The sequence below is a fragment of the Anastrepha ludens genome, chromosome 6 (genome assembly GCF_028408465.1).
Source record: "Anastrepha ludens isolate Willacy chromosome 6, idAnaLude1.1, whole genome shotgun sequence".
Classification (NCBI taxonomy): Eukaryota; Metazoa; Arthropoda; class Insecta; order Diptera; family Tephritidae; genus Anastrepha; species Anastrepha ludens.
Genome location: NC_071502.1, coordinates 50,001,367 through 50,015,159, shown reverse-complemented (window position 1 = coordinate 50,015,159; position 13,793 = coordinate 50,001,367). Strand labels below are relative to the sequence as shown.

General features: G+C 34.2%; 1 protein-coding gene across 1 annotated transcript; it reads left to right on the top strand.

Moving 5' to 3' along the window:
* Positions 1 to 948: 948 nt before the first annotated feature.
* LOC128867058 (putative nuclease HARBI1) lies at positions 949 to 1,745 on the top strand. Its single transcript, XM_054108152.1, has 4 exons — positions 949 to 979; positions 1,045 to 1,450; positions 1,511 to 1,562; positions 1,611 to 1,745. The coding sequence occupies exons 1-4, from the start codon at positions 949 to 951 to the stop codon at positions 1,743 to 1,745; spliced, it is 624 nt and encodes a 207-aa protein (XP_053964127.1).
* The last annotated feature ends 12,048 nt before the right edge of the window (positions 1,746 to 13,793 follow it).

Here is a 13,793-nt window from a genome sequence, read left to right as displayed (position 1 = left end):
GGTCAGGCATGATACTTTTTTTTTTTAAATTAGTAGCAATACTCCGCGGAAAATGTTTATTATGCCTTTTAAAGAACATTCTAAGCATAATAGAAATTGATCACTACTTAGGCTACGTCCCTTGAACCTATAGTAAAAACTTCTAACTACAAAATTTAATTGAAACATTAAAGATTTGATATCCTAACGAAATTCAGCCCTTAATATTACGTTTCCACCAAAAGCAAACGCCGTGTTTGCAGGAGTTGTGTTTGGGAGAACTGTCAACTGTTTCCACCGGAAATTTGGGATAAATTGTGTTTGAACTGTCTTTTGTTGACATTGTGAAATAAAAATTATAAAAATTGATAAAATTATAAAATGGTGCATAAAATTCAATTTGTTATGTAGATTTTATCATTTTATTTTAAAATAATTGATAGTGAGTTGGTCACATATTATTTAAAAAAAAGGTTCAGGGAAAATAAAATAATTTTAAGCGTTGCTGCCAATTTAATGTGTTCGCAAAGTGTATGATCTTTGGTATGGTAAACAGATTTATGATACATTATTTGTGTATAATGTACATGTATATTTTAGGAACATTCCAGTACCTTTTGGGAAGTGGACTGCCAGAGTAATGGGGGCAAGTTTTTCAAAGATAATTTCCGAATGGAAAGATCCTGCTTTGAAAAATTGTGCAGCAAACTTGCAAAAATAGCCAAAAGAAAAACGAACTATCGAAACCCGATTTCACTAAAAAAGCGCGTGGCAATTGCTCTGTATGCACTAGGATCTTCTAGTGAATACAGATCAATTGGACATTTGTTTAGAGTAGGCAAAGCAACTGTTTGCAAAATACTCATCGAGTTTTGCAATGAAGTTGGGACATCTTTGGCTCCAATATATTTGAAAAATTTTCCACTGACAAGGGCGCAAATTGAGAATGGAGTCGCAGATTTTAATGCAATGGGATATCCACAATGTATTGGAGCAATAGGTAGGTTTATAAGTAATGCGATAAAAATAACGTTTAATCAAGAGCATCTTTATTAATATATACAGATGGATGTCATATTGAAATTCATCCAAGAAAGGAAGAAGCCATTGATTACTACAACTACAAAGGGTGGTATTCCGTAATACTATTGGCTTTGGTAGACGCAAAATATAGATTTGTTTATATACATTGCGGCAGTCCTGGAAGATGCAACGACTCCTCAATTTTTGAAAAATCATCGCTAAAGCGCGAGTTGCAAAGTTGTGCACTTCTTGATGAATTGAGCTTGCAGTATGGATCCACAAAAATACCAGTCCATATTATAGGGGACTCTGCTTTTCGTCTCTCTCAGCATTTAATGAAGCCATATCCGCATAGTGTGACCAATACACGCGAACAAAAAAAATTCAACTATAGATTGTCTAAGTGCCGGCGTGTTGTGGAAAATGCTTTTGGCCATTTAAAAGCCCGGTAAATACAACTTAGAGATTCTAATATTTTTAAAAATTGGTAATACAGGTTCTATTTTAGATTTAGGAGAATTGGAGAAGGCGTGGATAACCACATCAAAAATGTAAACACAGTTATTTCATGTGCATGTGTTTTACATAATTTTTTGATTTCTGAGAAGGATTTAATTTTGGAAAATTGGCTAGTGGAAATGCATCGCGATTCCAGGCGCAATATTCTATACGGCACCAATGCAGTTGACCGATCTGAAGGAGAATCGATAAGAAATGCGTTAAAGGATTATTTCAGTGAGTAATATAACTTTTTTCATCTAGATTCTCCCGTATGTTTTATTAAATTAACCATAATTTATTGGTTAAAAAGGTTATTTGGTTTAAACAATTTTATCTTCAAACCAAATATTTATTTAAATATTTCGACCTACAAAAGCCACAAAGAGTCCAATTGGATTGAATTTGAAAAACAACTTTTCACCATAACAATCAAATTTCTAATACATCATTTTATAAAATAACATTTTATTCATTTTTGAAAAAAGATAGTAGTAGGCACATAGTGCAACTTTAAAAGGCACAATTCATTAAAACTTAAATATCATTTCACAGGTTTTAGTTAATTAATTTCTCTCCAAGAAACTAACCACACTTTTTGTCAATAACTCAATAGCAACAACCTTTTTTTTCTCGATATCAATTAACTCAGCAGTTAGTTTATTGTTTTCCGTCATAGCAGATTTAATAGTTTCGTTTAATTCACTTACTTTCGCATTTTTTGTTTTTGCTGCAGGTGCGGAAGCTTCGTTCAGTGCTGGAGACGATGGTGGCGAAAATGAAAATGAAGCAGACGATATTGGCGAAAGTGATGGAGCTGGCGAAGCAACCGAATCAGGCATGCCTACATATATAAATAGAAATTAACATTATAAAATTAGATGTAAATACAAATAAAATTACATATATAAATAAAAGAAATACCTGTTATACTATCCACAACGACCGCATCAACATTATTTACTCTATCGCTTCCTATTATTTGGTGAACCCTCTGGTAGTGCTTCCAAGAAACAGAAGAACATCCTGTCCCTTGCTCTGCTTTGCATTTTCGGCAAAGGAAATTTTGAGGCTTTAACAAAATTACTTTAATGAAATAATATATTATATGCCTTACCTATATTTCATTGTGAAATTGTGAATTTTATATTTAATGTCAATTGGACGGACCTCATGTCCAAGAACTCCCAGCGACTGAGCCATCTCCGCATATATAAGTGAGTTCTTGCGTGGACCTCGCAATTCAGCTGCCTTCTCACCCCATATATCTAGAAATGCTTCGTCCGCAGAAGGAAGCCAAATAGTTTTAGAGTTTTTAATGTTTTCCATTAAAATCAAGAACTTTTTTTTTTTTTTTTGGTGTTTAAGTTGCTTCAGTATTTCTGAGGAAAGATTGAAGACTTATTTGGCCAGCTTAAGAGCTAAAACGCCAACTCCAAATCAAGAACTTTAATTTTATATTTTGCGCGCACAAACGCTTACCACACGAAAAATATTAAACGTCAATCAAATGTCATATTGACAAATTGCAATCATTGTTGCCATGTTTCGATAAGAATGCAATAATAAATGAGGAAAATGAGCAACATTGCCACCACTTAATAATTAAATTAGATGCAAACCCAACAAAACACACTTTGAAAAATGGGTTTAGGTATGGAGTTGTGTTTTAATTTTGTATGGGATTTGACAGGTGTTTTGTTTGGTGTTTGCGCTAAGAACACGATAGCGACAGAGAACCCAAACTCCGGCTGCGGTGGAAACGTAATATAAGTTAGACTTATAAAAGTTACCTACGGTATAGGTAGGTAGGTAGGTAGGTGAAATGGTTGAAGTACCAGTCTGGCACTCCTCAAAGCACTAAAGCGCCGTTTTGATACCATTATGAGACATCCAACAGGCAGATATCTACAGCCAGCCAGACCTGTTGATATAATGGAGAAGATAGATGGGATTTAGGTTGGCGCACTGCCCAGGCTGTCGAAGAAAAGAGCACCCAGGAACCTTAACCGTCTAGCTGCCACACCCGAAGGTGGTCCAAAAACCACTACTGGTTGAACTTCTAGTGCATTTGCCAAAAAAGCTTAATTATCCGATTTTTTTAATAACTTTTTTATTAAGTAAAAAGGAAAATGATTTTTTGATTTGGAAATCTTTAATTTGACCTTTACGCGCTCTATTTAGTTTGTTTGTTCATAAATCAACGCCATTCATTTATGTTCGCTCTAGTAATACACAGGTGATTTGAAGGTGTATATGTCAGGCTTCGATCGCTGTAGTTCGTTTAAAAAGTAAAGATTCTTTTTTATCTGACGTCAAAAAAGTTTCCGTTCGTCCAGAAAAAACAGCATTTGCTTCCTTATGCTTCATTACTACCTTTTAAAGAAGGTGCAACTGAAACGTGTCGTATATTGATCAATATTTACGGTAATCACGCTCCATCAAATACAACTTGTAAATAATGGTTTCGACTCTTCCAAAGTGGCAATTTCGGCGTGAGTGATAAAGATCGAAGATCGCGAAAGAGCACCGAAAAGATTCGGAGATACTCAACTACATCAATTATTGAATGAAGGCGCAAGTCGAACCCTTGATGATAAGTCTAAAGAGTTGGATGTTGACAGATCAACCGTCGGTAAACGTTTGCACGCGATATGAATGGTCCAGAAAACAGGTAACTGGGTGCTATATTAATTAAAGGAGAGAGATATCGAGAGACGTTTGGTAACGTGTGAGATGCTTCTTGAATGGCAGAAAGCAAAAAGGTTTTCTGCATCGCATCACCATTGGCTATGAAAAATGGATCTATTATGATAACCCTAAGCGTCGAAAATGTTGGAGCCTGTCAGGTGAACTAGGTCCATCGACAGCGAAAAAAAAATATTCGTGCACCAAAGGTTATGTTTGCATCTGGTGAGATCTGAAGGGTGGTATCTATTAGGAACTCCTTAATTCATCTGAGACCATCACTGGCGATCGTTACCGACTGCAGCTAATGCATTTCAATCGAGCTCTCAAAGAAAAGCGGCCGTAAGGTCACACGTTGCTAAATCGGTCCAGAAATATTTAGATGGACTGAATTGGGAAATCTTGCCCCAGCCTCCTTATTCCACAGGCATTACACCTTCGGATTACCATCTGTTTCCATCAACGTAGTCAGCCGTTATTGGATAGCGGTTCACTTCTTACGAGAGCATCGCAAACTGGCTCAATGAATGAATCAAGTCAAAAGAACTCGAATATTTCATCGAAAGATGCTGTCTGAAATATGGACTAAAGTTGTAGCTTCCAATGGCTCATACTTCAACATAATATTAATATATGTATTATTAAATTGTTTAAATAATTCGAAACTTTGGCTAAGAAAGGACGGAAACCTATTCCCATACCCAACAAATAAAATAATTGTTTCTCAAAATTATAAAGAAAATGTTATATTTTAATGGAAACAGGATTAAAATTTTATTAGGAAGAATATCATATATATATGCACCATTGAATTACTTGTTTTGCTGTACGTTCTTCGAAATTTTTTAAGACTTAATTTCCCCTCCATAAAAAATTGTTGATTTTTACTTCTCGAAGATTTCTCTTTAAAACTGCATCGTTAGATGATTTTAGAAATTTAATAACTGAAAAACTGATCTTTTGCCACCAAAATACAAAAACAAAAAATTGCAAACCGTCTCTGCAAAACCGTCATCGTTTCTGTAACATATTTTCACAATATCTCAGCGTTATGCGTTTGTGCAATCATCCATGAGAAAACTTCAATGACGCTATGTAACTAGAAACAAAAATACCATTAAACTAAAAATATTCATAGGGGGCCTTAATGGCGCACCCACTATCACACACTCAACTCTAATGCCATCGTCCGCCAACACCTGTTATTAACCAGTTAATCCTACTCTTGATAAGCAAAAAGCTTATTAGTCACAATTAAATTAATTTATGTTAAAATATAGAACAATTGAATAAAAAAACAAAATGTCAAAAGTATGATACCTGTAAGAGTATTGTGTGGGAAATTCTGATGAAATTACTTTCGCTTAACAGTAGTAGCAAGTAGTTGTTGCTGTTATACTCTGATCTTATCTACTTATATATGATCAACAAACACCTGTACATGCGATTATTATCACCTGATATTTTAAATTGAAGTATTCACCACTTCAGCTATATGTTCTTGGATTTACTCTGCTTTGATCAGATTGCAGTTCTCTGAAGTTCAGCATAGTTGCCAACCACTTAGACGCACAACCACAATAGACGCTAAAAAAGGGTTTTGTAAACAAATTTCCTCTCTTTGTGTGGATATGTACATAACTTGAATTTGAAGTGAAAAGAAAATAGATACAGATTGCAAGCTTTGGAAGTACTTAGACAATGTCTCGATCAATCAAATGATTTCTATACTTACTGATGTGTACTCAAGTAGGGAACACGAGTACAACAATAATGCCGTGTAAGAATAATGTGAATTAAATATACTTGTAAAAGTAGCAGCTCTTGTATGCTTTCATTTTTCTGTTGCCATTTGAATTTTGTACTTGAATTCGCTGAAATTTTCAATTAATAATTTCAAATCTGCTAATATTTAAATTCCAAAATCACCTTCTCCGTGTTCTGAACTTAAATTTGCAGATTGCTTTAATAAATCGGTTCCTGTAGTTCCAAATCTGAGTCAGGCATTACGTATACAGAGTGATTTTTTACTGACTAAAAGACTTTAAGGTTATATTCTAATGGCTAATTTCAAGAGTTGGTATACAAAAAGTTGGTATACAACTCGAACACCCTAGGAATGACAGCCATTTTCATTTTCCTCTTGCCCCGCTACGAAGAGTGATTGAAGTAATTTGGCATTGTCGTAAGTTTTTCTGAAGCTTTTGTTTGTTTTTGGTTAAAAATAAGTAAACTGAGCATTTTTGTTTTTTCTAATTTAATAATTTTGAGATTTTCAATAATGAAAATGTTTGTATAAAGTTTTTAAGTCAAATATATTCAGTCTTTCATATGCAAGGTGAAGCTCAAAATGAAAAAGACTGGTGTCGTAAAAATGTTGTTGAATTGTCTTCGTTTACATATAAGTATGTATGTACACTGAAGAGCAAAACAGTAACAAAATGTAATACTTTCTATTTCAACACATTTTTTTTTAGACATGTTTTAACAAATCAAATATTTTTTTTGCATAACTTTATTGGCATGTATGTACTCTCTCTCTCAAACCGGTTTGGTGTCAATGCAACAACAACAACACTAGTAGCAAGCAATAATGCAAATAAAGACAAATGTTACAGTTTTGCACTCACTCTTAATTTTCAAATTTTCCGTTATTTTTCTCGTAATTATATATTTGGTGGATTTTTAATTATTATAAACGTGACCGTGAATAAGACAAAATGTTAAATCGGGAAGTATAACGCCAAATAATTGATTTGCTGAAGAAGGGCGAGTCTATAAGAAAAATAGCTAAAAAATTCGAAGTGAGCCACATGGCTGTGCAAAGGCTGCGGAAAAATGTACCAGACGCTGTTCCCAGTAACAAAGGAGGCCGGCCAAGGAATATAAGCGACCGCGATGCCCGCCATCTGGCAAATTTGGTAACAAGCAGCAAGGCGGTCACTCCCAAAGAAGCACTAAAGATGCTGGATATTGATGCCAATCAGTGGACAGCCAGGCGCAGCCTGTCAAAACTGGGGCTAAAGGCAGCGGAGAAGAAAACCAAGCCAATGCTGACAAAAAGACATGTGCGGTTGAGGCGGGATTTTGTTGCGGCTCACCAAAGCTGGACAGTTGAAGATTGGGATCAGGTACGTCTTTATAAATGGATTATAAAAGACCTTTTTTCATAAAATTTCAAAACGATTGCAGGTTATTTGGTCTGATGAAACTAAAATCAATCGATTTCAGTCAGATGGTCGGGCCTGGTATTGGGTTAAAGACCCAAATGCAGTCCAGCCACATCACATCAAGCAGACAGTAAAACATGGTGGTGGCTCCATTATGGTGTGGGGCTGCATTTCCAAAAATGGTGTGGGTTCTTTAGTACGAATAGACGGTATAATGCGGAAAGAGGAATACCTGGCCATATTGCAACAAAATCTGCCGGGTGTAGTGGAAAGTATGGGTCTTGCTGCTGAAAAAGTAATTTTTCAGCAAGACAATGACCCTAAGCACACCGCACATGTTGTACGAAATTGGATGCAACGCCAAAAATTTCGTAACTTGAAGTGGCCTCCACAATCACCGGACATGAACCCAATCGAAAATTTATGGAGTCATGTAAAATCGAAGCTTGCCGAATATTCAAGTCCGCCCAGTGGAGTTAATGAGCTGTGGGAGCGAACACGCGATGTATGGGATGCTATTCCGACTGACTTTGTCTTGAGGTATACACGAAGTATGCCCAATCGTATCCACGAGCTGAAAAAATCCAAAGGATATTGGACATCTTATTAATATTTATTTTATTTATTGTAAAAAATAAAAAATGGGTTGAGTGCAAAACTGTAACATTTGTCTTTATTTGCATTATTGCTTGCTACTAGTGTTGTTGTTGTTGCATTGACACCAAACCGGTTTGAGAGAGAGAGTACATACATGCCAATAAAGTTATGCAAAAAAAATATTTGATTTGTTAAAACATGTCTAAAAAAAAATGTGTTGAAATAGAAAGTATTACATTTTGTTACAGTTTTGCTCTTCAGTGTATATCGTATGTTTTTATGTTAGTGCATTTTTTTAAAGAATACTGGTCACAACAGCGAACAGTAATCTCAACCAGCCATGTTTTATTTAAACAATGCATGTTATACATTTTATTTTGTTTAAAAGGTCAATTTATACATATTTCCATTAAAAAAATAGAGGATTTTTTCAAAAATTATCATAGCAGAGTGGGTATTCTTGGTGAGTACTTAGTTGCTCTCAAATTCAAATCACACGCATATGGCAATGCGCACAGTATGACAAAGTACACAAAAATGATTAGAGAAATTTGTTTGCATCCGCTCATGGATTTCGCACCATCGGTGGCAACGCAAACCACTTTTCGCCATGATACACCCTTGCGTTCAGTACATTCATTAACACATTGAAATAAATCTTCACCTTTAGTCGTCCGTTTCATTGGAATAATGTCCAAAAGTTCTTCCCATATATTTAGGTGGGCATCAGCTCCTCGGATAAAAATCGCTAATTGGGCTATGTCGGATATATCTGTACTTTTGTCAATTCCCAATGAAATCGCTGTGCATGATTTTATACGCTCTTTTAACTGCGATTCTGTAGTTTCCGCCATTTCATCTACTCGTCTGCTTATAGTTCTACGAGATAAGGGGGCAAAATTCCTACTGCTTTTAATATACAAGACTTCACCAATTCGCCATCCGAAAATGGACGATTCTCACGAACAAGGTTTAACGCGATTTCAGAAGTTGCACGCTTTGCATCTACAACGCAATCTTCGCTTTCCTAAGAAATTAAAAAAAAATTTAATAATTTGAATTTTTCCGACCTTCTGTAATTTGGCACATCGATTCGGGCTCTTCGTTTAGACTTAAGGATTTGTATATTATATACTTTTCCTTTCTTCTCCTACATATTCATCAAATTCACTCCTGTGCAGCTCATAATGTCTCTTTATGTTAAAAACCTTACACACCACACGTTTTTCACATAAAAGGCATTGTGATTCTCCGTCTACATATTTGCATAAAAAAGTTACACTCCACTTCGGATTCAAATTTAACAATGTTGTTTTATTTGAGGCCATGCTGAACCAAATGTTTTATATTTAATATTTTATTTAACTTTGTTTATCTAAGTTAAAAGTTAAAAGTAATATATTACACATTAGAAATAAATTTATGTTTTTGTCGGCAGTTGAACACTGTGCACTTTGTTTTGACGTTCGCCGTTTCAAATTTTTAAATAGAATTTTCAGCACTTTCACTGCATCCACACCATACAAATACACTTAATATTAGTGGTTTTTTATGCGACAATAATATGTAACTTACGGTCTCAAAAAATATCGTCGAAAAATGAAGAAATCACGAAAAAACTGATTTTATTTATGAAATGTCAAAACTTATGAGTAAGAGTTGCCGCAGTTGTTAAATGTGGGAATCAATTTTGGAAATTGTTGATTTTATTATTCATGATTTATATACATAAGTATATACTATTGGTTGTTTATTTTTATTTGCAGTTGTGCATATCAGAGTGTATTGGATTTAGATGGGCGAAATTAGTTGTCAATCACGTCCAATTTTTATGAAAAATAAAAGAAAAAATGGTATCATACAGTAGCTAAAAATTCTGAAACATTTGACAAACTTCGGTAGCTGAAGAGAGTTTGCAGTTTTATAATGTAATTTGCTAAAAAATTTGATTTCCTGGATTTCTTAGCTCAATTTAAAAAACATCAATTTAAAAAAATATATCCGATCTCAAAAACCATTTAAGTAATCATAAGATAAGCGTGAATAATTTACAGATTCGTCAGTATATGCAGTGATCAATATTATTGAAGATTTAACTGTCATTGCTTTCCAATATGTAAGATTTTAATTTAGTCTCAAATGAAATATTTTCAGAGGCCTTAATTTTCTTTACATCTAGTAATTAAAAAACAGTATTACGCGAACTTTTGAAATGTTTTATTACATGTCTATTGTTGTTTATTATCTTAATTCACTATTATAATAGAAAGAGTTATGTATTTAATTTAGTTGTTGAAGAAAAATCTACCAAAAAACCAAATTTTGTAGAAATTTTTTGATATGAAGTTAAAAGTTGTCATCCCTGGTAAGAATTCATGAATAATTGCTCTCTCAGTCAGGATACAAACACAGACACAACTCGCTCAATTGTTCTGTTTCTTCCCTGTGCTTTGTTATCCCCCTTCACCTAGCACTTTTAGCTCGCAGAAGCACACGCTGCTGCACAGTGCAAATGTGCTAAGTTTGCCCATCACTAACCTTTCACATTTTGCTTCCCATCCCTTTTCGAGTTATATTCAAATACGTAAGCCTTTCCGTTTAAGGATATAGGAGCCGGAGTTCGGCCAAAAACTCTCCAGAAGTGTGCTCGCCAATTATTTCTTATATTTGTGGTAATTTTTTTTTATTTTTACTGGTTCACCAGTGAAAAATACGAAGTAACTGCTCACTAACTAACTTAGTAAAGCGTCGCCTCTGCAAGAGCCTCGCTAGAGATTGCACGGATTTGTTATGTATTTGGTTAAAACTCGCGAACTCGATAACTAATAAAAAAATTCAAACTCAAAATTTCTGGAAAAACAAATTAATATATTTTGTCCTAAAAATAAAAAAAAATTACCACAAATATAAGAAATAATTGGCGAGTACACTTCTGGAAAGTTTTTGGCCGAACTCCGGCTCCTATATCCTTAAACGGAGAGGCTTACAGTTTTAAGCCGACTCCGAAAAGAACCGAATATATTATATTTCACTTTGAGAAACTTCCCTACTTTAATCAAAAATATTAAATTATTTTTTCGAATAAATTTTTTTTAAATTTGTTTAAGTACATTTTATTCTATAGTTTACAAAAATGTAAAAAGGATCGAAATAAAGAATTTTTTTCGCATTTTTTTTAATTATGTTTTTTATTCTAGAGTTTACAAAAATGTTAAAAAATATCAAATTAAAGAATTTGTTTCAAATTTTTTTAATTATGTTTTATTCTATATATGTTAAAAGAACTTTTAAAAACTCTATACCAAAATTTTCGCCAATTAATAATTACAAATTTTTATAATTTTGCGAATTATATTTATATTTTTTTTTTTTATCAATTTGTATCTCATTATACCTACTCAACCTTTCAAATAAGCAAATTTTCAGAATCCATCCGAAATATTTAGAGCAACTGCCCTGGTATCGCGCAGTATCTTGTGATGTAGGAGTTAAATAAGAAAAAATATTTTCTTCTCTTAAGCACAGCATCAAATTTTAAACTTTATGTTTACTAGTTTAGCAGCTATAGTTGTTTGAACTTGAACTTGTTTTGTTTGTTCCTTAATAATTTCCCTGGCCACATATGATCCTTTTGTGAATGGCCTACGTCCACCGTTTTTTTTTTTTCTTCTTCTGATATGTTAAATAAAATTCATATGAGTAATATATAATTTTCTTCAATTATTTTATATAGATTTATATTATTTTGATTACTGTACAGAGAAATGAGTCACATATGACACAATGGGACAGGAAAGTTGTTAAAATCCCCATTAAGCCAGTAAGTAATTCGAATTTCTTCAGGCAGACCTTATAAATATAATTGGCGCATACACCCTTTTTGGGGGTTTCGCCGAGCTCCTCCTCCTATTTGTGGTGTGCGTCTTGATGTTGTTCCACAAATGGAGGGACCTACAGTTTCATACCGACCCCGAATGGCAGATATTTTTTAATGAGGAGCTTTTTCATGGCAGAAATATACTCGGAGGTTTGCCATTGTCTGCCGAGGGGCGATCGCTATTAGAAAAAACGTTTCCTTCATTTTGGTCTTGCATCGAGATTCAAAACTGCGTTCTCTCTGAATTCCGAGTTATAGTCACGCGCCAACCCATTCGGCTACGGCGCACAGTGCGACCGATTCCCAAAAAGCTGGCCAAAAGTCGAAAAAAAAAGTTTCTAGATAGAGTTTTTTTGTCTTTGGGTTGGCTACAGTAATGCCTTGAGTAGTGAAAACCGTTCATAGCAACGTCCTGTACCCTAAGTATCCTCTGTATTTTCAGTCGCAACGTGGCCTTCGTTTGAGCATCGTATTACTGTCGATGAATAGTGAAAGTAGTACACATTTGAAAGATTTTGTAATGGAGTAAATTGAACAAAACCAAATGGAATCATCTTCGGAAGGTTAGTAAAATACGAGAAATCTTTAGTACATATCAATACCTCGACACAAAATTTTTAGCTGCAGCAATACGTAGATACATTTTTTGCAATTTTTTTTATAAAATTTGAGTTTTCAAACTGTATAGTTATACAACGCCGTCATATGCTGCTTTGAAACCTATTAAAGGTTACTCAAAAAAGTAATGGTTACTGAATAAAACAAGATTCAGCTGTTACCACTTGCTACCTTGCGACCCCGAAAACATATAAATTTACATGCATCTTGATTATGTTCTTGAATATTCGCTATTTCACGTGAGGAGGTGGCCAATAGGGGTGGAAGGGGGTGGATTTTCAAAATTTTAAGATCAAATTCGTAATCAGCGACCCTAAAAACATAAATTAACATGCATCTTGATTATGTTCTAGAATATACGCTATTTCACGTGAGGGGGTGGCCAATAGGGGCGGAAGGGGGTGGATTTTCAAAATTTTAAGATCAAATTCGTAATCAGCGACCCCGACAACCCCCGAGTAAGAAATTTTGAATCAATTACTTAATTTTTTGAGTTTTGGCCAGCTTTTCGGGAATCGGCCGCACTGTGCGGCGGCTGCTTACACCGGACCTTATAGGTATAAATAGGTATAGGATAAATTTAGAGTTGGTTTCATTTTTAGTTAGTAAACTTGCGATGATCATTTAAGTGTTTAGTGTTAGGTTATTGATAGCAGATACATATATACATATACATATGTACATATATGTAAGGGAGAATGGGGAGTTGTGAGACGGGTTTTGTTTTTGGACCCGTATTACTCAAAATCTTAATATTCTACATATGTCAACGATGGAATCTTTAGTCAATGAATACTGGAAGCTATTGGTATGGCCTATTTAACAAAACTACAATTTTCCTTAAAATTAAAATTGTATATAATCATATAAAATATAATACAAAATACAAAAATGTGGGGAGTTGTGAGACACCATGGTTTAAATCAATAAAAATGACTTATTTTAGTTGTTAGTTCTTTATTAAGATGAAAAATGATTTATCTATATCGTATGCCCGACCAACAGATCGTATTGCCTTTTTCTCAACCCAAATTTCCTTGATTGCAACCAGTAATATATTTGCATCGATCGTTGTTTTACTTGACTCACTCACATACCTATGACGCGGCATGATAAATGAGAAATCTACGAAAAAGCGGAAAAACAATAAAAACTCAAATTTAACCAAAAATTTCAAGATATATATACAAACAATGCATGAATATTGCGAGGTACTTATGAAAGATGCGTTAAAACGTCGAAAAAACGGTGTCTCACAACTCCCCACATTTGTTGTCTTACAACTCCCCAAATCGTTTTTTTTATAAATGGCCGCGTAGTCATAAACACATCGAACGTTCATG

Excerpts from the sequence above, each read along its gene's own strand:
- LOC128867058 (XM_054108152.1), top strand. The coding sequence starts at position 949 with ATGGGATATCCACAATGTATTGGAGCAATAG. Across the intron at positions 980-1,044 it reads ACAATGTATTGGAGCAATAG|ATGGATGTCATATTGAAATT; the intron begins GTAGGTTTATAA and ends TAATATATACAG. Across the intron at positions 1,563-1,610 it reads ACATCAAAAATGTAAACACA|GATTTAATTTTGGAAAATTG; the intron begins GTTATTTCATGT and ends ATTTCTGAGAAG.